This window comes from Ranitomeya variabilis, chromosome 2 (assembly GCF_051348905.1).
Source record: "Ranitomeya variabilis isolate aRanVar5 chromosome 2, aRanVar5.hap1, whole genome shotgun sequence".
NCBI classification, from domain to species: Eukaryota; Metazoa; Chordata; class Amphibia; order Anura; family Dendrobatidae; genus Ranitomeya; species Ranitomeya variabilis.
In genome coordinates, this window is record NC_135233.1 from 493,844,800 (window position 1) to 493,865,798 (window position 20,999).

At 49.3% G+C, this 20,999-nt stretch overlaps 1 protein-coding gene across 1 annotated transcript in view; it reads left to right on the forward strand.

Annotated features, from left to right (window-relative positions):
• Positions 1–11,912: 11,912 nt before the first annotated feature.
• VWCE (von Willebrand factor C and EGF domains) overlaps positions 11,913–20,999 on the forward strand; it is a 157,610-nt gene continuing 148,523 nt past the window's right edge. Inside the window, exon 1 of the mRNA XM_077287995.1 lies at positions 11,913–12,365. Within this exon, the coding sequence (XP_077144110.1) occupies positions 12,259–12,365 (107 nt within the window). The 5' untranslated portion in view covers positions 11,913–12,258. The remainder of the gene's footprint in view (positions 12,366–20,999) is intronic.

Genomic DNA, 20,999 nt, shown 5'->3' on the forward strand with positions numbered 1-20,999 from the left:
AAGAAAACAAGTTCATAATCATTTAGAAACAACAATACTAATAGTTTTAACTCAGGAAGAGTTCAGAAATCAATATTTTGTGGAATAACCATGATTTTTAATCACAACTTTCATGTCTCTTGGCATGCTTTCCACCAATCTTTCTCACTGATTCTGGTGCAAAAATGTAAGCAGTTCTTTGTTTGATGGCTTGTGACTATCCATCATCCTCTTGATTACATTCCAGAGTTTTTCAATGGGGTTCAGGTCTAGAGATTGGGCTGCCCATGACAGGGTTTTGATGTGGTGGTCTCTTAATTTTTGCCAGAGCTGTACAACTAGTACAGTGTCTGTGCAGCTTCCTGTACATGTATTTAATTATTTTAAAAAATTTTCTTAAAAAAATGGGATGGGCTCCCACGTACTTTTCTTCACCAGCAGAGGGAAAGCCGACGGTGGCTCTGGGCTGATGTTTATAGCCTAGGAAGAGGGTAATAGCCATGGTGCTTCCCAGGCTATTAATATCAGCTCACAGCTGTATACTTAGCCTTTACTGGCTATTAAAAGGGGAGACCCCCAAAAAATAATGTAGGGTCCCCCTATAATTAATTACCAGCAAAGGCTATACAAACAGCTGTGGGCTGTTATTAACCCCTTAACGACCTTTGACGCATACGCTGCGTCATGAAAGTCGGTGCCAAAACGACCTATGACGCAGCGTATGCGTCATGGAATGATCGCGTCCCTGCAGATCGGGTGAAGGGGTTAACTCCTATTTTACCCGATCTGCAGGGAGAGGGGGAGTGGTGCTTCAGCCCAGGGGGGGTGGCTTCACCCCCCCGTGGCTACGATCGCTCTGATTGGCTGTTGAAAGTGAAACTGCCAATCAGAGCGATTTGTAATATTTCACCTAAAAAACTGGTGAAATATTACAATCCAGCCATGGCCGATGCTGCAATAACATCGGCCATGGCTGGAAATACTAAAGTGCCCCCCCCCACACCCACCGATCGCCCCCCCAGTGCTCCGTTAGTCCTCCGGTCCCCTCCGTCCGCCTGCCGGCTCCCCCGTCCTGCTGTCCGCTCCCTCCTTGCTCAGATCCCCCCCCCCTGTGCTCCGATCCCCCCCCCTGTGCTCCGATCCACCCCCCCACCACCCCTTCATACTTACCGATCCTCCCGGTGTCCGGCCGTCTCCTCCCTGGGCGCCGCCATCTTGGAAAATGGCGGGCGCATGCTCAGTGCGCCCGCCGAGTCTGCCAGTCGGCAGATTCCTTACAGGTACATTTTGATCGCTGTGGTAGGTTCTATCACAGCGATCAAAATAAAAAAAATAATAAATAACCCCCCCCCCCCTTTATCACCCCCATAGGGACAATAATAAAATAAAGAATTTTTTTTTTTTTTTTTCCACTAGGGTTAGGGTTAGAACTAGGGTTAGAACTAGGGGTAGGGTTAGGGGTAGGGTTAGGGTTACGGGTAAGGTTAGGGGTAGGGTTATGGCATGTGCACACAGAGCGGATCGGCCGCGGATCCGCAGCGGATCGGCCGCGGATCCGCAGCGGATCCGCAGCGGATCGGCAGCGGATCGGCAGCGGATTGGCCGCGGATCCGCAGCGGATTGGCAGCGGATCGGCCGCGGATCCGCAGCGGATCGGCAGCAGACCCGCAGCGGATCGGCCGCGGATCAGCCGCGGATCCGCAGCGGATCCGCAGCGGATCCGCAGCGGATAGGCCGCGGATCCGCAGCGGATCGGCAGCGGATCCGCAGCGGATCCGCAGCGGATCCGCAGCGGATCCGCAGCGGATTGGCCGCGGATCCGCAGCGGATTGGCAGCGGATCCGCAGCGGATTGGCCGCGGATCCGCAGCGGATTGGCAGCGGATTGGCCGCGGATCCGCAGCGGATTGGCCGCTGCGAATTCGAAGCAGTTTTCCATCAGGTTTACAGTACCATGTACACCTAAGGAAAACCAAATCCGCTGTGCCCATGGTGCGGAAAATTCCGTGCAGAAACGCTGCGTTGTATTTTCCGCAGCATGTCAATTCTTTGTGCGGATTCCGCAGCGTTTTACACCTGTTCCTCAATAGGAATCCGCAGGTGAAATCCGCACAAAAAAACACTGGAAATCTGCTGTAAATCCGCAGGTAAAACGCAGTGCCTTTTACCTGCAGATTTTTCAAAAATCGTGCGGAAAAATCTCACACGAATCCGCAACGTGGGCACATAGCCTTAGGGTTAGGTTTGGAATTAGAGTTAGGGTTGGAATTAGGGCTAGGGTTTGAAATAGGGTTAAGATTAGGCTTGTGGTTAGGGTTACGGATAGGGTTAGGGGTGTGTTGGGGTTACAGTTGTGGTTAGGGTTGGGATTAGGGTTACGGTTGGGATTAGGGTTAGGATTAGGGTTGGAATTAGGGTTACGGGTGTGTTGCGGTTAGGGTTGTGGTTAGGGGTGTGTTGGGGTTAGGGTTGTGATTAGGGTTATGGCTACAGTTGGGATTAGGATTAGGGGTGTGTTGGGGTTAGTGTTGAAGTTAGAATTGAGGGGTTTCCACTGTTTAGGCACATCAGGGGTCTCCAAACGCAACATGGCGCCACCATTGATTCCAGCCAATCTTGCGTTCAAAAAGTCAAATGGTGCTCCCGCCCTTCCAAGCCCCGACGTGCGCCCAAACAGTGGTTTACCCCCACATTTGGGGTACCAGCGTACTCAGGACAAACTGGGCAACAACTGTTGGGGTCCAATTTCTCCTGTTACCCTTGCAAAAATAAAAAATTACTTGCTAAAACATAATTTTTGAGGAAAGAACAATTATTTTTTATTTTCACGGCTCTGCGTTATAAACTTCTGTGAAGCACTTGGGGGTTGAAAGTGCTCACCACACATCTAGATAAGTTCCTTCGGGGGTCTAGTTTCCAAAATGGGGTCACTTGTGGGGTGTTTCTACTGTTTAGGCACATCAGGGGCTCTGCAAATGCAATGTGACGCCCGCAGACCATTCCATCAAAGTCTGCATTTCAAATGTCACTACTTCCCTTCCGAGCCCTGACGTGCGCCCAAACAGTGGTTTACCCCCACATATGGGGGATCAGCGTACTCACAACAAACTGGGCAACAAATATTGGGGTCCAAATTCTCCTGTTACCCTTGTGAAAATAAAAAATTGCTTGCTAAAACATCTTTTTTGAGGAAAGAAAAATGATTTTTTATTTTCACGGCTCTGCGTTGTAAACTTCTGTGAAGCACTTGGGGGTTGAACGTGCTCACCACACATCTAGATAAGTTCCTTGGGGGGTCTAGTTTCCAAAATGGGGTCACTTGTGGGGGGTTTCTACTGTTTAGGCATATCAGGGGCTCTGCAAACGTAACATGATGCCCGCAGACCATTCCATCAAAGTCTGCATTCCAAAACGTCACTACTTCCCTTCCGAGCCCCGGCATGTGCCCAAACAGTGGTTTACCCCCACATATGGGGTATCAGCGTACTCAGGAGAAACTGGACAACAACTTTTGGGGTCCAATTTCTCCTGTTACTCTTGCAAAAATAAAAAATTCTGGTCTAAAAAAATATTTTTGAGGAAAGGAAACACATTTATTATTTTCACGGCTCTGCATTATAAACTTCTGTGAAGCACTTGGGGGTTCAAAGTGCTCACCACACATCTAGATAAGTTCCCTTGGGGGTCTAGTTTCCAAAATGGAGTCACTTGTGGGGAGTTCCTACTGTTTAGGCACATCAGGGGCTCTGCAAACGCAACATGATGCCCGCAGAGCATTCCATCAAAGTCTGCATTTCAAAACGTCACTACTTCCCTTCCGAACCCCGACGTGTGCCAAAACAGTGGCTTACCCCCACATATGGGGTATCAGCGTACTCAGGAGAAACTGGACAACAACTTTTGGGGTCCAATTTCTCCTGTTACTCTTGCAAAAATAAAAAAATTCTGGGCTAAAAAAATATTTTTGAGGAAAGGAAACACATTTATTATTTTCACGGCTCTGCATTATAAACTTCTGTGAAGCACTTGGGGGTTCAAAGTGCTCACCACACATCTAGATAAGTTCCCTTGGGGGTCTAGTTTCCAAAATGGAGTCACTTGTGGGGAGTTCCTACTGTTTAGGCACATCAGGGGCTCTGCAAACGCGACATGGTGTCCGCTAATGATTGGAGCTAATTTTCCATTCAAAAAGCCAAATGGCGTGCCTTCCCTTCCGAGCCCTGCCGTGCGCCCAAACAGTGGTTTACCCCCACATATGGGGTATCATCGTACTCAGGACAAACTGGACAACAACATTTGGGATCCAATTTCTCCTATTACCCTTGGGAAAATAAAAAATTCTGGGCTAAAAATCATTTTTGAGGAAAGAAAAATTATTTTTTTATTTTCACGGCTCTGCGTTATAAACTTCTGTGAAGCACCTGGAGGTTATAAGTGCTCACTATGCATCTAGATGAGTTCCTTGGGGGGTCTAGTTTCCAAAATGGGGTCACTTGTAGGGGAGCTCCAATGTTTAGGCACACAGGGGCTCTCCAAACGCGACATGGTGTCCGCTAACGATTGGAGCTAATTTTCCATTCAAAAAGTCAAATGGCACGCCTCCCTTTCCGAGCCTTGCCGTGCACCCAAACAGTGGTTTACCCCCACATATGAGGTATCGGCATACTCAGGAGAAATTGCCCAACAAATTTTAGGATCCATTTTATCCTGTTGCCCATGTGAAAATGAAAGAATTGAGGCTAAAAGAAATTTTGTGTGAAAAAAAAGTACTTTTTCATTTTTGCGGATCAATTTGTGAAGCACCTGGGGGTTTAAAGTGCTCACTATGCCTCTAGATGAGTTCCTTGGGGGGTCTAGTTTCCAAAATGGGGTCACTTGTGGAGGAGCTCCAATGTTTAGGCACACAGGGGCTTTCCAAACGCGACATGGTGTCCGCTAACGATGGAGATAATTTTTCATTCAAAAAGTCAAATGGCGCTCCTTCCCTTCCGAGCCTTACCATGTGCCCAAACAGTGGTTTACCCCCACATGTGAGGTATTGGTGTACTCAGGAGAAATTGCCCAACAAAATTTAGGATCCATTTTATCCTGTTGCCCATGTGAAAATGAAAAAATTGAGGCTAAAATAATTTTTTTGTGAAAAAAAAGTACTTTTTCATTTTTACGGATCAATTTGTGAAGCACCTGGGGGTTTAAAGTGCTCACTATGCTTCTAGATAAGTTCCTTGGGGGGTCTAGTTTCCAAAATGGGGTCACTTGTGGGGGAGCTCCAATGTTTAGGCACACGGGGGCTCTCCAAACGTGACATGGTGTGGGCTAAAGATTGGAGCCAATTTTTCATTCAAAAAGTCAAATGGCGCTCCTTCCCTTCCGAGCCCTGCCGTGCGCCCAAACAGTGGTTTACCCCCACATATGAGGTATCAGCGTACTCAGGACAAATTGGACAACAACGCCCGTGGTCCAGTTTCTCCTTTTACCGCTGGGAAAATAAAAAAATTGTTGCTAAAAGATCATTTTTGTGACTAAAAAGTTAAATGTTCATTTTTTACTTCCATGTTGCTTCTGCTGCTGTGAAACACCTGAAGGGTTAATAAACTTCTTGAATGTGGTTTTGAGCACCTTGAGGGGTGCAGTTTTTAGAATGGTGTCACTTTTGGGTATTTTCAGCCATATAGAACCCTCAAAATGACTTCAAATGTGAGGTGGTCCCTAAAAAAAATGGTTTTGTAAATTTTGTTGTAAAAATAAGAAATCACTGGTCAAATTTTAACCCTTATAACTTCCTAGCAAAAAAAAAAAATGTTTCCAAAATTGTGCTGATGTAAAGTAGACATGTGGGAAACGTTATTTATTAACTATTTTGTGTCACATAACTCTCTGGTTTAACAGAATAAAAATTCAAAATGTGAAAATTGCGAAATTTTCAAATTTTTTGCCAAATTTCCGTTTTTTTCACAAATAAACTCAGAAATTATCGACCTAAATTTACCACTAACATGAAGCCCAATATGTCACGAAAAAACAATCTCAGAATCGCTAGGATCCGTTGAAGCGTTCCTGAGTTATTACCTCATAAAGGGACACTGGTTAGAATTTCAAAAAACGGCAAGGTCATTAAGGCCAAAATAGGCTGGGTCATGAAGGGGTTAATAGCCTAGGAAGGGGCCATGGATTCTGACCCCCCTCCCCAGGCTAAAACATCAGCCCTAAGGGTGTCACCTGACAATACATAGTTGACATCATCATCCCTAAGTATCACCCCACTTGCCACTGCTACAGGGCAAGTGGGAAGAGCGAGGCTAAGTACTAGAATTTGCACATCTTAGAGATGTGCCTTTTCTGTGGTGGCTGAGAGCTGATCTTTTCAGCCTGGGGACCCTACGTCATTTGGGGTCCCTCATTTTAATAGCCAGTAAAGGCTAAGTATACAGCTGTGAGCTGATATTAATAGTCTGGGAAGTTCCATGGCTATTAGCCCCTTCCCAGGCTATAAACATCAACCCCCAGCCATCGACTTTCTCTCTGCTGGTTAAGAAGATTATGCGGGAGCCTACTCCATGTTTTTCAGAAAAATAATCTTTTAATAATTAAATACACGTACCTTAAGCTGCCCACACTGTACTAACTGTATATGTCACTGACCTCTATATATCTATCTATTCTATGTGTATTTACTGTATGTAATCCATCTATTCTATCCTGTCGGGTCCTGCTGTGATTTTACAGTATGTGGCTGCTGAATTGCAGGCTTTTATTATATATATATATATATATATATATATATATATATATATATATATATATATAATGTATATATATATATATATATATATATATACACAGTGTATATATCTATAATATAACGCTGGGAGCGTCACTCTGTCCGAAGCCTCTATAGACTGCGCAAGCGCAAGCGCCGGCGCAGTCTGGACCGCACAGAGCGACGCTCCCAGGAGATCGCGGTATGCGTAAGCGCTGAACGCACACCGCGATCTCCACCGGACAAGCAGGGACGAGCCAGGAGGCGGAGGGTGAGTATACTTACCTGACCCGTTCCACCGACGCGCTTCCGGGCCGTGACTGTCCCCCTGCTCCCGGAATCGGCGCCTGCGCAGTCCGCGCTTTCCGGCGCCATTTTCTTGAAGACACATTGCAGTGTCTTCAAGAAAATGGCGCCGGAAAGCGCGGACTGCGCAGGCGCCGACTCCGGGAGCAGGACCAAGAAAATGGCCGCACCCAGCACAGCCGCCGCGCCCAGCACAGCCACGCACAGCCGCCCACAGCAACGCACAGCCGCCGCACCCAGCACAGCCGACCATAGCCGCCCACAGCCACGCACAGGCGCCCACAGCCACGCACAGCCGCCGCACCCAGCACAGCTGCCCACAGCCACGCACAGCCACCCATAGCCACGCACAGCCGCCGCACCCAGCACAGCCGCCCACAGCCACGCACAGCCGCCGCACCCAGCACAGCCGACCACAGCCGCCGCACCCAGCACAGCCGCCCACAGCCACGCACAGCCGCCCATAGCCACGCACAGCCGCCCACAGCCACGCACAGCCGCACCCAGCACAGCCGACCACAGCCACGCACAGCCGCCGCACCCAGCACAGCCGCCCACAGCCACGCACAGCCGCCGCACCCAGCACAGCCGCCCACAGCCGCCGCACCCAGCACAGCCGCCCATAGCCACGCACAGCCGCCCACAGCCACGCACAGCCGCACCCAGCACAGCCGACCACAGCCACGCACAGCCGCCGCACCCAGCACAGCCGCCCACAGCCACGCACAGCCGCCCATAGCCACGCACAGCCGCCCACAGCCACGCACAGCCGCACCCAGCACAGCCGACCACAGCCACGCACAGCCGCCGCACCCAGCACAGCCGCCCACAGCCACGTACAGCCACCCATAGCCACACACAGCCGCCGCACCCAGCACAGCCGACCACAGCCGCCGCACCCAGCACAGCCGCCCACAGCCACGCACAGCCCACAGCCACGCACAGCCGCCGCACCCAGCACAGCCACCCACAGCCGCCGCACCCAGCACATCCGCCGCACCCAGCACAGCCATGCACAGCCGCCTACAGCCACGCACAGCCTCCCACAGCCACGCACAGCCGCCCACAGCCACGGACAGCCGCCGCACCCAGCACAGCCGCCGCACCCAGCACAGCCGCCCACAGCCACGCACAGCCGCCCACAGCCACGCACAGCCGCCGCACCCAGCACAGCCGCCCACAGCCACGCACAACCGCTGCAACCAGCACAGCCACCCACAGCCGCCGCACCCAGCACAGCCGCCGCACCCAGCACAGCCGCCGCACCCAGCACAGCCGCCGCACCCAGCACAGCCGCCACAGCCATGCACAGCCTCCGCACCCAGCACAGCCACGCACAGCCGCCTACAGCCACAGACAGCCGCCCACAGCCACGCACAGCCGCCGCACCCAGCACAGCCTCCCACAGCCACGCACAGCCGCCTACAGCCACGCACAGCCGCTGCACCCAGCACAGCCGCTGCACCCAGCACAGCCACCGCACCCAGCACAGCCGTCCACAGCTGCCGCACCCAGCACAGCCGCCCGCACCCAGCACAGCCACGTCACATACAGCCGCCCGCACTCAGCACAGCCACATACAGCCGCCCGCACTCAGCACAGCCGCCCGCACTCAGCACAGCCGCCCGCACTGATGGGGGCGCAGGATGGAGCAGCACGTGATAGGATGGGGGCGCAGGATGGGAGCACATGACAGGATGGGGATGAGGATGGAGCAGCACATGACACGGTGGAGCAGCACATGACAGGATGGGGATGCAGGATGGAGCAGCACATGACACTGTGGAGCAGCACATGACAGGATGGGGGCGCAGGATGGAGCAGCACATGACACGGTGGAGCAGCACATGACAGGATGGGGGCGCAGGATGGAGCAGCATATGACAGGATAGGAGCAGCACATACCAGGATGGAGACCATATTCCAATATAAATGCTCGCCACCCGGGCGTAGAACGGGTTCAATAGCTAGTATATATATATATATATATATATATATATATATATATATATATATATACCCCTTCAAAGTGATGTATAAATGACATAGAGAATTGCTCTATGTAGAATCTCATAATAAAGTCACATTGCAATCGGATAGCAATCACACTGCATTCGGATGTAAATCGGATGCTAGGTGTAAAAAATCGGATTGTGCTTGCATGACATTCGCATTACACTCGTGCGACTCTCGGCAGTGAGAATTGGACTGATTTTTTATACGTTTAGGCCATGTTCACACGTTCCTGATTTCCCTGCTGTTTTTCTGCACTAAAAACCGCAGCTCTTGGCAGAAAACGCAGGTGCGGTTTTTGGTGCGTTTTGGTGCGTTTTTGGTGCGTTTTTTAGTGCGTTTTTTGATGCGGTTTTTAGTGCGGTTTTTTATGCAGTTTTCTCTGCAGATTGTCTGTGTTTGACACAAATAAAGCTTTAACTGCAGTGGGGGAAAAAAAAAAAAAAGAAATGTCATTTCCTTGTCCAACCCTTTTCTTCTTCCATCCTCCATTTTGGGACTAAACACCAAAATGAGTGGACGTGTTTTGAATGACAGCGCTCCGCAGAGTGCTAAGCGTAGGCCAGATCACAGCCCGCGGATCCAGCTCTATCCAGCTATTTAAGTGCCACGTATTTAAGGCTATGTTCACATTTGCGTTGTGCGCCGCAGCATCGGCGACGCAACGCACAACGCAAACAAAAACGCAGCAAAACGCATGCACAACGCTGCGTTTTGCGACGCATGCGTCCTTTTTTTGGTTGATTTTGGACGCAGCAAAAATGCAACTTGCTGCGTCCTCTGCGCCCGGACGCGTGCGCCGCAGTGACGCATGCGTCGCAAAACGCAAGTGCAACGCATGTCCATGTGCCCCCATGTTAAATATAGGGGCGCATGACGCATGCGGCGACGCTGCGGCGCCCGACGCTGCGGCGCAGACCGCAAATGTGAACGTAGACTTAGTGCCACGTATCACGTATTTCAGTGACACGTATTTAAGTGCCACGTATCACGTATTTCAGTGCCACGTATTTCAGTGCCACGTATCACGTATTTAAGTGCCACGTATCACGTATTTAAGTGCCACGTATTTAAGTGCCACGTATCACGTATTTCAGTGCCACGTATTTAAGTGCCACGTATCACGTATTTAAGTGCCACGTATCACGTATTTATGTATTTACGTATTTATGTATCACGTATCACGATCTTCCATGGAGAACAGACACATCCAGAGATATGTCTGCTCTCCACGGCTGCAGCAACACACTGACAGGAGCCATAGTTCCCGTCGGTGTGTCACTGCCCATGCGCGAGCGAGTTTACCGGCGGTCATTGACCCCGGCACTCTCGCTTAACGGCAGTGCTGCGTGGGAAAGTTCAACGCAGCTGTACTGCCGTTAACCGAGACGCCGGAGCCATTGAACTCCGGAACAGTACGCGATACACTGCTAGGAGCTTCGCTCCTGGCAGTGTATCGCCGGAGAGCAGCCGATCGGCGTGGGACACTCGTTTTATGGATTCTGCGGACAGGGAGTATGGATTTGATTTTTTATTTTGGGATTTTTTCTAGGGGATCGAGGGCTTCGCCTACCAGTGTGCTGTTGGTGAGTATATACTCTGTGTTATATGTTGTATGTACTGTGTGTCATGTATGTGTATTGTGTGTGTTTTGTGTAACTTTACAACTGTGCTAAGTCGCCGGACACAGGGACAACTCTCCCATCCTAATACCGGATGGGAGTAGTAGTCCCATACGGCGACTTAGCACAATGGTGGCACTAGCGTCGCATGGGGATACACACACATACACACACACACATACACACACACACACACATACCAAATCTATCAAACAGCCGACATCGATCCCCATGCGATGGTATGCCTCCGTCACTTCGGAACACACTCCGCCCACGCACTTCCGCCGACGCACTTCCGCCCGCTTCCCCGCACTTCCTGCTGCAGCGGTTTCTCCACCCATAACCGCAATAAAACCCGCAGATATATTTTTGATCTGCGGGTTTTACTGCGGGTTTGACCTCACAATGGAGGTCTATGGGTGCAGAACCGCTGCAGTTCCGCACAAAGAAGTGACATGGTCCTTCTTTTTTACCGCAGCTATTCAGCGCGGCTTTTTTAGTGAATTTCTGCATCATGTGCACAGCATTTCCTGTTTTCCATAGGGTTACATTGTACTGTACCCTGCATGGAAAACAGCTGCGGACCCGCAGCGGCAAAATCGCTGCGGTTCCGCGGTAAAAAACGCATTGTGTGAACATGGCCTTAGTCTGACTCCAGCCTTATTCTGCTATCTATCCTCACTGGATCGATGATGGCCCTATATAAATTAATGCAATAACAATAGCAAAACAGATAAAAAGCATGGTAAAGGATTAATGACCTTGACCTTACATTACATGTTTCTACAGATATGATTATTTAGCAATGAGGGGGCAACTTCCTCCTCCTCTTCCACCTCTTTTTGCATCTCTCTAGGAGATTAGTTTTTGGGGATTTGAGTATTACAGATACTTGTTTATGTTTAATTTATTTAGTAACGGAAAGTTGAGATCAGAACTCCCGAGGCTTTCCGAGGAGATGTACACAGTCACACACATGCAATTCCTTAATAAACACTACATAGAAGCACACACTTGTGCAGAACAGATAGACACACGCAATCTTGGCACATCAGAGAGTGTGACATCTGGGAGCGGATAGAGAGATCTGCATCTGGCAAAGCTTTCTATCCGTTCCCAGATGTCACTGTGGGGCCACTTCCTTCTTACTATGATGTGAGGGGCTCCTATCCCATCAAATTCATCAGCAGCAGAGCAGAGGGAGAAAGTGAGTCAAAGGAGGGAGAGCTTTAGAGAGGGGAGGATGGAGAGTTTTTCGAAGGTGATAGTTCAGAATAGGATACAGCTAAGGACACGGCATTAGGAAAAAAGTAGGGAAGCAGAATACAAACATTGGATAGAGATAGAGGGAAAGACACAGAGAGGACAAGAAAGGGGCAGAAGAAGACCACAGATGATCAGGGGACCAGACCGGTAGTCTATGTAGCTGGATCAAGAGTCAGATATTCTGAGTGGAGGGCCAGAGAAGACGGTTTTTATTTGGAGTAAAGGTGACAGAGACACAATAGAGAGGAGAGACCTAGCGAGATCCACTCACTATTGGTCACTGCCGGATTTGGGGCTGGTTCGATAGCTCATCATGATCCAGTTTTGGATGAGGGTGTCCTGCATACTCCTCCTAACTGCTGGAAAAGAAGGGAGCATTTACAGCAGGAGGAAGAAGCCGCCAGCACTGGCAGCACAGAGGTATAGTAACACTGCGACTCAGAAACTGATTCTGGGACTTGGAACTTTGGACATGCGCAGATTTGGGGGACTGCAAAACATGAGGATGGGGCTTTCTTCTCATGCAGTACACTATACAGATGCAGACTTTAACTTGACATTTAATTCATTGGTAGTCATTGAAAATGTCAAGTTAACAATTGTTGCTAATACCTCTGTGTTAAAGAACATTGAAGCATTTGTACATCACTGCATCATCCATAATACTGTAATATATTGGATTTATGGCAGGAAGCCTACACTACATTGTTATGGGACCTGCTCACGTGAAGCTTTCTGCAACAGGGAGATATTTGTTTCACAGGGGCAGCCTGCGTTATGGGGGCACTGTTGCTGGAGGCACTATGGCAGCTTTCACACATCAGTTTTTTTTGCCGTCAGGCACAATTCGTCGAATGTTGAAAAAAATGGATCCGTCGCAGATTGCGAAAAACTGATGTGATGGATCCATTTTTTCGACGGATCCAGCTAATTGGATCCTAAAAAAATTGGAGCATGCTCAGTTAAAAACAACGAAATCCATCTCCGGATTCTGTCATTTGACAATCTGGTGCCATAGGGTTCCATTGTAGCTAACGACGGACGGCGACGGATCCGTCATTGTCCGTTTTTTCGACGGACACAAAAAACGTTACTATGTCCGTTTTTTCTGGCCGCCGGAAAACCAATTTTTGACGGATCCGGCAAAAAATGGATGAAATGTGAAACAATCCGTCGCTAATACAAGTCTCCGAGAAAAAAACGGATCCGGCGGCAACTTTTGCCGGATCCATTTTTTTTCAGAATTTGCCGGATTGAGCCTGATGGCAAAAAACTGATGTGTGAAAGCAGCCTAAAGGAGACTGTGTCGCCACTATTACTAGGAGTATTGTGGGTGTCATTGTTATAAGGCACGCTAGCTGTCAATATTATTATGGTCCTGTAGCTGTCACTGTTATAAGGCCCTCTAACTGATACTGTTATGGGGCACTGTGGCTGGCATTGTTATAAAGCACTTTAGCTGACACTGTTGTGGAGGCACTGTGGCTGGCATTGTTATAAAGCACTTTAGCTGACATTATTGTGGAGGCACTGTGGCTGCCATTGTTATAAGGCACTCTAGCTGTCACTGTTATGGGGCACTGTGGGGGGCATTTTTATAAAGCACTCTAGCTGACACTATTGTGGAGGGGGACTGTGGCTGGCATTGCTATAAGGCACTCTAGCTGTCACTGTTATGGGGCACTGTTATAAAGCACTCTAGCTGACACTGTTATGGGGCACTGTTATATGGCACTCTAGCTGTCACTATTATGACGACACTATTATAAGGCACGCTAGGTAACACTATTATCGGGTTATTGTGGCTGAAACTGTTTTAAGCCACTCTTGCTGAAACTATTATGGGGGCTATGTGACTGGCACTGTTATAAAGCACTCTAGCTGACACTGTTATGGGGCATGGTTATAAGGCACTCTAGCTGTCACTATTATGATGACACTATTATAAGGCACGCTAGGTAACACTATTATCGGGTTATTGTGGCTGAAACTGTTTTAAGCCACTCTTGCTGAAACTATTATGGGGGCTATCTGACTGGCACTGTTATAAGGCACTCTAGCTGACATTATTATGGAGGTACTATGGCTGGCATTGTTATAAAGCACTCTAGCTGAGACTAGCTCCCCAACACCAGCAGCACTCTTGCAGCCCCACATAAGAACACTGCCACCACCATGTTTCACTGTAGGCACCATGTATTTTAAAAAAATTAATTTAAAAAAATGCTTGGTGCCTACAGTGAAACATGGTGGTGGCAATGTTCTTATGTGGGGCTGCAAGAGTGCTGCTGGTGTCGGGGAGTTACATTTCATTGATTCTATCATGAATTCACAGATGTACTGCTTGATATTGAAAGAGAAGATGCCACCATCCCTCAGTGCCCTTGGTAGACGAGTACTTTCCCAACTTGACAATGATCCAAAACAAACATCTCTTGCATTTCTGAAGAACAGTGTGAAAGTGATTCAGTGGCCAAATGTCTGCTGATCCTAACTCAACCAAACACCTATAGAGAATTCTGAAGAGACAGGTTGTCATCACTCTCCATCCAGCATCCAGGCTCTAAAAGAGGTGGTTCTTGAAGCATGGAAAAAGATAGATGTTGTAATATGTTACCAATTTGTTCATGCCTAGTAGACTTGGTGCTGTGCTTATTAATCATGGAGGTCATACAAAATACCAGATGTAGTATTTTTTATATGGGGTGTGTTCATTTTTGCATCAACTAATTTGAGTGCTTAGCAGTGACACTGTTGCTTTGCAGCACTGGGATCCTGGGTTCAAATCCCACCAAGGACAACATCTGCAAGGAGTCTGTATGTTCTCCCCGTGTTTGCGTGGGCTTCCTCCCACATACCGATAGGGAGTTTAGATTGTGAGCCCCAATGGGGACAGCGATTACAATGTATGTAAAGTGCTGTAGAATATGATGGTGCTATAAAAGCAAAGAATAATATTGTCAAAATTATGAAAATTGCTCTTTTGTTCAGTGTGATACTGATTAAAGGGAACCTGTCAGCAGGATTTTGCACAGTAACCTACAGACAGTGTCAGGTCGGCGCCGTTATACTAATTACTACGATACTTGGTGATATAATCCGTCTTGTGGTTGTTGTGTAATCTTTATTTTCAGTCAATGATATGCTCCTGCTCCGGGGCGGCCTGTGAGGGGTCTTCATGTCGTACTCTGATTAGGTATTCATCTGTATGGCTTCTGACAGGTCACTCACTTGTCCCCTAGTTTACATAATGAATCTATATATATATAATCGTCTAAGGGTCACTTCCGTCTGTTTGTCTGTCTGTCACAGAAATCCCGCGTCGCTGATTGGTCGCAGCCGCCGGGCCGCGACCAATCAGCGACGGGCACAGTCTGGCACTGTCAGTGCCCCCTCCATACTCCCCTCCAGTCCTCGCTCACACAGGGTTAATGGCTGCGTTATGCTGCGGTGTAACGCAATCCGTTAACGCTGCTATTAACCCTGTGTGACCAACTTTTTACTATTGATGCTGCCTATGCAGCATCAATAGTAAATAGATCTAATGTTAAAAATAAAAAAATAAAAAATCATTATATACTCATCTTCCGGCGCCTTTCTCTCTCCTCGCGACGCTCTGGGCCTTGCATTGCGGTCTCGCGAGATGATGACGTAGCGGTCTCGTGAGACCGCTAAGTCATCTGGGTAATTTTGCAATGCATCGCTGGGAACGGAAGCTGGCGACCGCATCGCGCGCATAGGGACAGCTTTGCTGGGCGCCGGAGGGTGAGTATATAACTATTTTTTATTTTCACTCTTTTTTTAACAGAGATATGGTGCCCACACTGCTATATAGTACTCGGGCTGTGTTATATACTGCGAGGCTGCTATATACTACGTGGGCAGTGTTATATACTGTGTGGCCTATGTTATATACTGCATGGGCAGTGTTATATTCTTCATGGGCAATTTTATATACTACGTAGGCAATGTTAAATACTACGTGGGCTGTGTTATATACTGCGTGAATGCTATATATTATGTGGGCTGTGTTATATACTATGTGCGCAGTGTTATATACTACGTGGGCAGTGTTATATACTACGTGCGCAGTGTTATATACTACGTGGGCTGTGTTATATACTACGTGCGCAGTGTTATATACTGCGTGGGCTGTGTTATATACTATGTGGGCTGTGTTATATACTATGTGGGCAGTGTTATATACTACATGGGCAGTGTTATATACTATGTGGGCAGTGTTATATACTACGTGGGTAGTGTTATATACTACGTGCGCAGTGTTATATACTACGTGGGCAGTGTTATATACTACGTGCGCAGTGTTATATACTACATGGGCAGTGTTATATACTATGTGGGCAGTGTTATATACTACATGTGCAGTGTTATATACTACGTGCGCAGTGTTATATACTACGTGGCTCCTATATACTACATGGCTGTGCTATATTCTACGTGGCTGTCTGTGTTACGTGGCCTCTGCTATATGCTATGTGGCTGCTATATATATACATACATACATATTCTAGAATACCTGATGCGTTAGAATCGGGCCATCATCTAGTATTATATATATTTGATAAAAATGACCTTCTGCAGGCATGCGCTGGCAGCGGCCCCTGCGCTGCAGCATGATCGTGTAGCGCCCCCACTGCCGCAGGGCCGAGGGGTACCCGGTACCGGGCCTCTAAGTCTCTGCTCTGGGGTTGTCACGGTGGCTAGACCCGGACCGTGACCCTGCTGAGGGGCGTACAGTAATAGATGTGGATGGTGGTGATGTTGCGGTGCAGTGTGGGTCGTAGTAAATAACGAGGACACCAGGTTGCAGTCTCTTTACCTCTTTACTGAAGGTTTTAGAGTCCTCAGTCCAGAGCGCTGTCAACAGGGCTGTCAAAGACCGGCCGGTCCAAAGGCACATCAGGAGTTCCCTTTACAGGTGGGAATCAGTGTCTACCTTCTAGCGCTGGGTGTTGTAGTTCTTCCCTGCTGATCTCCCGGGATAGTCCTCACAACTGTTGTGTCTGTTTCTCGTGTTCGTTCTCTCCGTCCCCCAGGTGATATGGTAGGACGCACCCGTATGACGGGGTAGGCCTGGAGTTCTTCCGGGACCCTAGAGTCACCCCTCTCCCACAGCTGCCTCCGTTGTCTGCTTAGGTGATTTGTGTGAGACAGCCAACCTATAATTGGCTGTCCGGCCGTGGTTTGCAGTAGTACTTAGAGTCTCTTACTTGCTCGGCGTTCCGGCCACCGACTGTTTGCGCCTCAGAAGGATGTTGCCTCGGTCTAACAGCACGACTCCTTCTGGTCCTAATTCCTCTTTACTGTATTCCCGTTGTTCACTGGTTAGTTCTGCTCTTAGGAGTCTGCCAGGATCCCATCCCTGACAGGTCCTCTCACTAGCTCTTCCCAGTTACTTCTCTCTCCTCTTCCTGTCCAACCCCCCGTTTTACCAGAGTGTGAGGAGTGGCCTACTAGATAGAACCACCCCCCCGGTGGCCGGAGTGTGAAGTGTAGTGTGAGTGTTACCTGGTCAGAGAAACTCCTTTAGTGCAATCAGACGTAACATCACTCCCCTTAGTGGCAGAGCGACATTACTGCAACGACCAGGACTCTGGGGCGCTGCACTCCCCCCCGGTTAAATCCAGTACTCCCGGACTGGGAAAACAAGAACAACATTACATGTTAACAGAAAACACACAAAATTTTGAAATATCATAAACAATTAAACATAGCAGTGCTTCCCTTTATGGGAGGTGAGAACTCTTGAACGTTGCGAAAGTTAGGTCATGCACAGTTTATGACTCTCAGTTCAGTGGTTGAAACAGCGGGGACCCCAGGTAAACAAAGGGGTCCCCTTTTAGAAGTTTTTGGAGCAATTCACCGTCCATTACTCTATTGTCCATTTTAAAACCTGTAACAAAAGATATATACACAAACATTTTCAACTAAATAACAGCCCTTATTAGTATCTCTAAGTCTTGTAGCGGAGGGGAATTTGATTCTGAGTGCTGCGTGTGGACCTTCGCAGCACAGGGGTTGCTACTGGTCTAACAGGGCCCACTATACTTGCTACCCCTGGTGTAGTGTACTGCCTTCTAGCTACACTTTCAGTGAGTCTGGGTAGCACTGGCAGGCTGAAGCTCTCAGGGCTGCTGCTGCTGGCAACAGTAGGTACGGCAGGCTCACCGATAGCAGAGGGAGGATTTGCTGGTTCAACGGTTGGCATGGCATCTTCAGGTAGGGCTTGTTGAGGTTGCGGGGCTGGATGATCTGGTACCACCATTGTTTCTGGTGGGTCCGGCTGTTGAAACGTTAGAACAGGTACCACGATGGCCTGATTTATCTGAGTCCAGGACTGGGGAAAGTCACCAAGGACGGTATGGATCATCTTCTCCTTTTCCACCGGCGGGGAGATTCCTGGGGCCGTGTCCCTCTCTCTCAACTTATCGGGGCAGACTTTAAGGTGATCCCTGGATACCGCTGTCGAGGTCTCCCCTCTGTCCTTACTGATGAGACAGACCTTCGTGTTGTCGAAATCGGATGGCAGGATGGTATACGGTTCTGCTTCCCATTGGTCATCGAGCTTGTGTAGTCTCCTCTTTCGTTTAAGTACTTGCTCACCAGGTGACAGGGGAATCGCAGGAGCGTGCTGGTTGTAGTCCCTTTCCTGTTTCTGCCTAGCCTGGGCGAGACTTCTTTCCACGCACTCCTGTACTTTGCGGTACCTTCGCTGCCTTTCTGCATCCCAATCCGCATCCGGCGAGGTATCTTCGGGGACTAGGACCCCCATGTCCAGATCAACGGGTAACTGGCTAGGCCTTCCCCTCATTATGTACGCTGGAGTACAGTTGGTGGAATTTACTGGGATGTGATTGTAGATATCCACCAAGTCAGGCAACTTTGTCGGCCACAGGTTCCGTTCCTCTACGGGCAAGGTCTTCAATAAGTCGATCACCACCTGGTTCATCTTTTCGCACATCCCATTGGTTTGAGGATGGTACGGCGTGGTTCGGATCTTCTTACACCCGTACAGTTGGCAGAACTCTTGGAACACTTCTGCTTCGAATGCTGGTCCCTGATCAGTCAGTACCTTCTCCGGGTAGCCATGGGGCCTACAAAAGTACTGCTGGAAGGCCTTGGCGGCAGTCCTGGCCGTTAGATCCTTGACAGGTACAACCACCAGAAATCTGGAGTAGTGATCTACGATGGTAAGAGCGTAGATATAGCCGGACCGGCTAGGTGTCAACTTCACATGATCCAGCGCGACCAGTTCGAGTGGCCGTTTGGTGATGATAGGCTGCAGGGGAGCCCGTTGGCTGCCACGGTCCTTCCTGCGCAGGCTACATGGACCGCACTCCCGACACCACTTCTCAATGGCTCTCTTCATGCCAATCCAATAGAACCTCCCTCGGAGTAGCCTCTCTAGCTTCCTCCATCCGAAGTGTCCGGCTCCATCGTGCTAGGCTCCCAGAACCATGGGCGCATCTCGCCTTGGCACCACTATCTGCCACACCAATTCATGAGTACGTGGGTCGATGCTCCTCCTGCACAGCTTGCCATCATGGATAAACAGTTTGCTTCTCCCGTTCCACAGCTGTTGAGTTTCCTGTGGATCATCTGGGCCGGGATGCAACCCTGCCTGCGTCAAGAGCTCTTTCACCCGACGGACCGTGGGGTCACCATCCTGAGTTTCCGCCCATCCGTGATGGGGCAGGGGATTCAGCGTGTCATCCGGTTGGTTTCTGTGCCTGTTCTTCACATGATGAGAGTTCTGAGTGGCTTTGGGGCGATGGAATGCAGGCAGCTCCACCTCTTCAAGTGCCTCCGGGTCTTCTCCCGTTTCTGGCAAGTTGGGCATTCGGGACAAGGCATCGGCATTGGCATTCTTGTGTCCTGCCCGGTACTTGATGGTGAAATCATAGTTGGACAGCCGGGCCATCCACCGCTGTTCCAAGGCCCCGAGTTTGGCAGTATCCAGATGCGTTAGCGGATTGTTATCCGTGAAGACGGTGAATTTCGCAGAGGCCAGGTAGTGTTTGAACCTCTCTGTCACTGCCCAGACGATGGCAAGGAATTCCAGCTTAAAGGAACTGTAGTTATCAGGGTTTCTTTCCGTGGGACGGAGTTTCCTGCTGGCGTAAGCGATCACCCTTTCTTTGCCTTTCTGGACCTGGGACAGCACGGCTCCTAATCCCACATTGCTGGCATCTGTGTACAGCACAAACGGTTGGTCGTATTCGGGGTAAGCCAGTACCTCTTCTCCCGTCAGTGCCGACTTCAAACAAGTGAAGGATCCCTCCAGCTCCTCGTTCCAATCAAAGGAGGTGCTCCTCCCCTTGGTCCTCTTTGGTTGGCCCACCAACAGGTTTTGCAAGGGTGCGGCCTTCTTGGTAATGTCCTTAATGAACCTCCGGTAATAGCCTACCAGCTCGAGGAACTGCCGGACTTCATGAAGGTCACTGGGCTTTGGCCAGTCCTTGATCACCGTGATCTTGTCGGGGTCTGGGGCTACTCCTTCAGCGCTCACCACATGGCCCAGGTACTGCACTTTAGGTTTCAGCAGATGACACTTGGACGGTTTCACCTTTAAGCCAAAGTTGGACAGGGCTTCAAACACCTCGGCCAGGTGCTTCAGATGGTCTTCGTAGGTCTTAGAGAAGACAATGACATCATCCAAATACAGCAGCATGGTTTCAAAGTTCATGTGCCCCAGGCAGCACTCCATCATCCTCTGGAACGTCCCGGGAGCATTGCACAATCCGAAGGGCATGTAATTGAATTCGCAGAGACCCATTGGTGTCGTGAAGGCCGTCTTCTCTTTGTCCGCCTCCGCTACAGGAACCTGCCAGTACCCACTGGTGAGATCTAAGGTAGAGAAATAGTTAGCAGATTTTAAGGAAGCCAGAGACTCCTCTATCCTTGGCAGTGGGTATGCGTCCTTATGTGTAATGCGATTCAACTGCCTGTAATCAACACACATTCTCATTGTACCATCTTTCTTTTTAACAAGGACTAACGGAGCTGCCCAGGGGCTACAGCTGTCTCTCACCA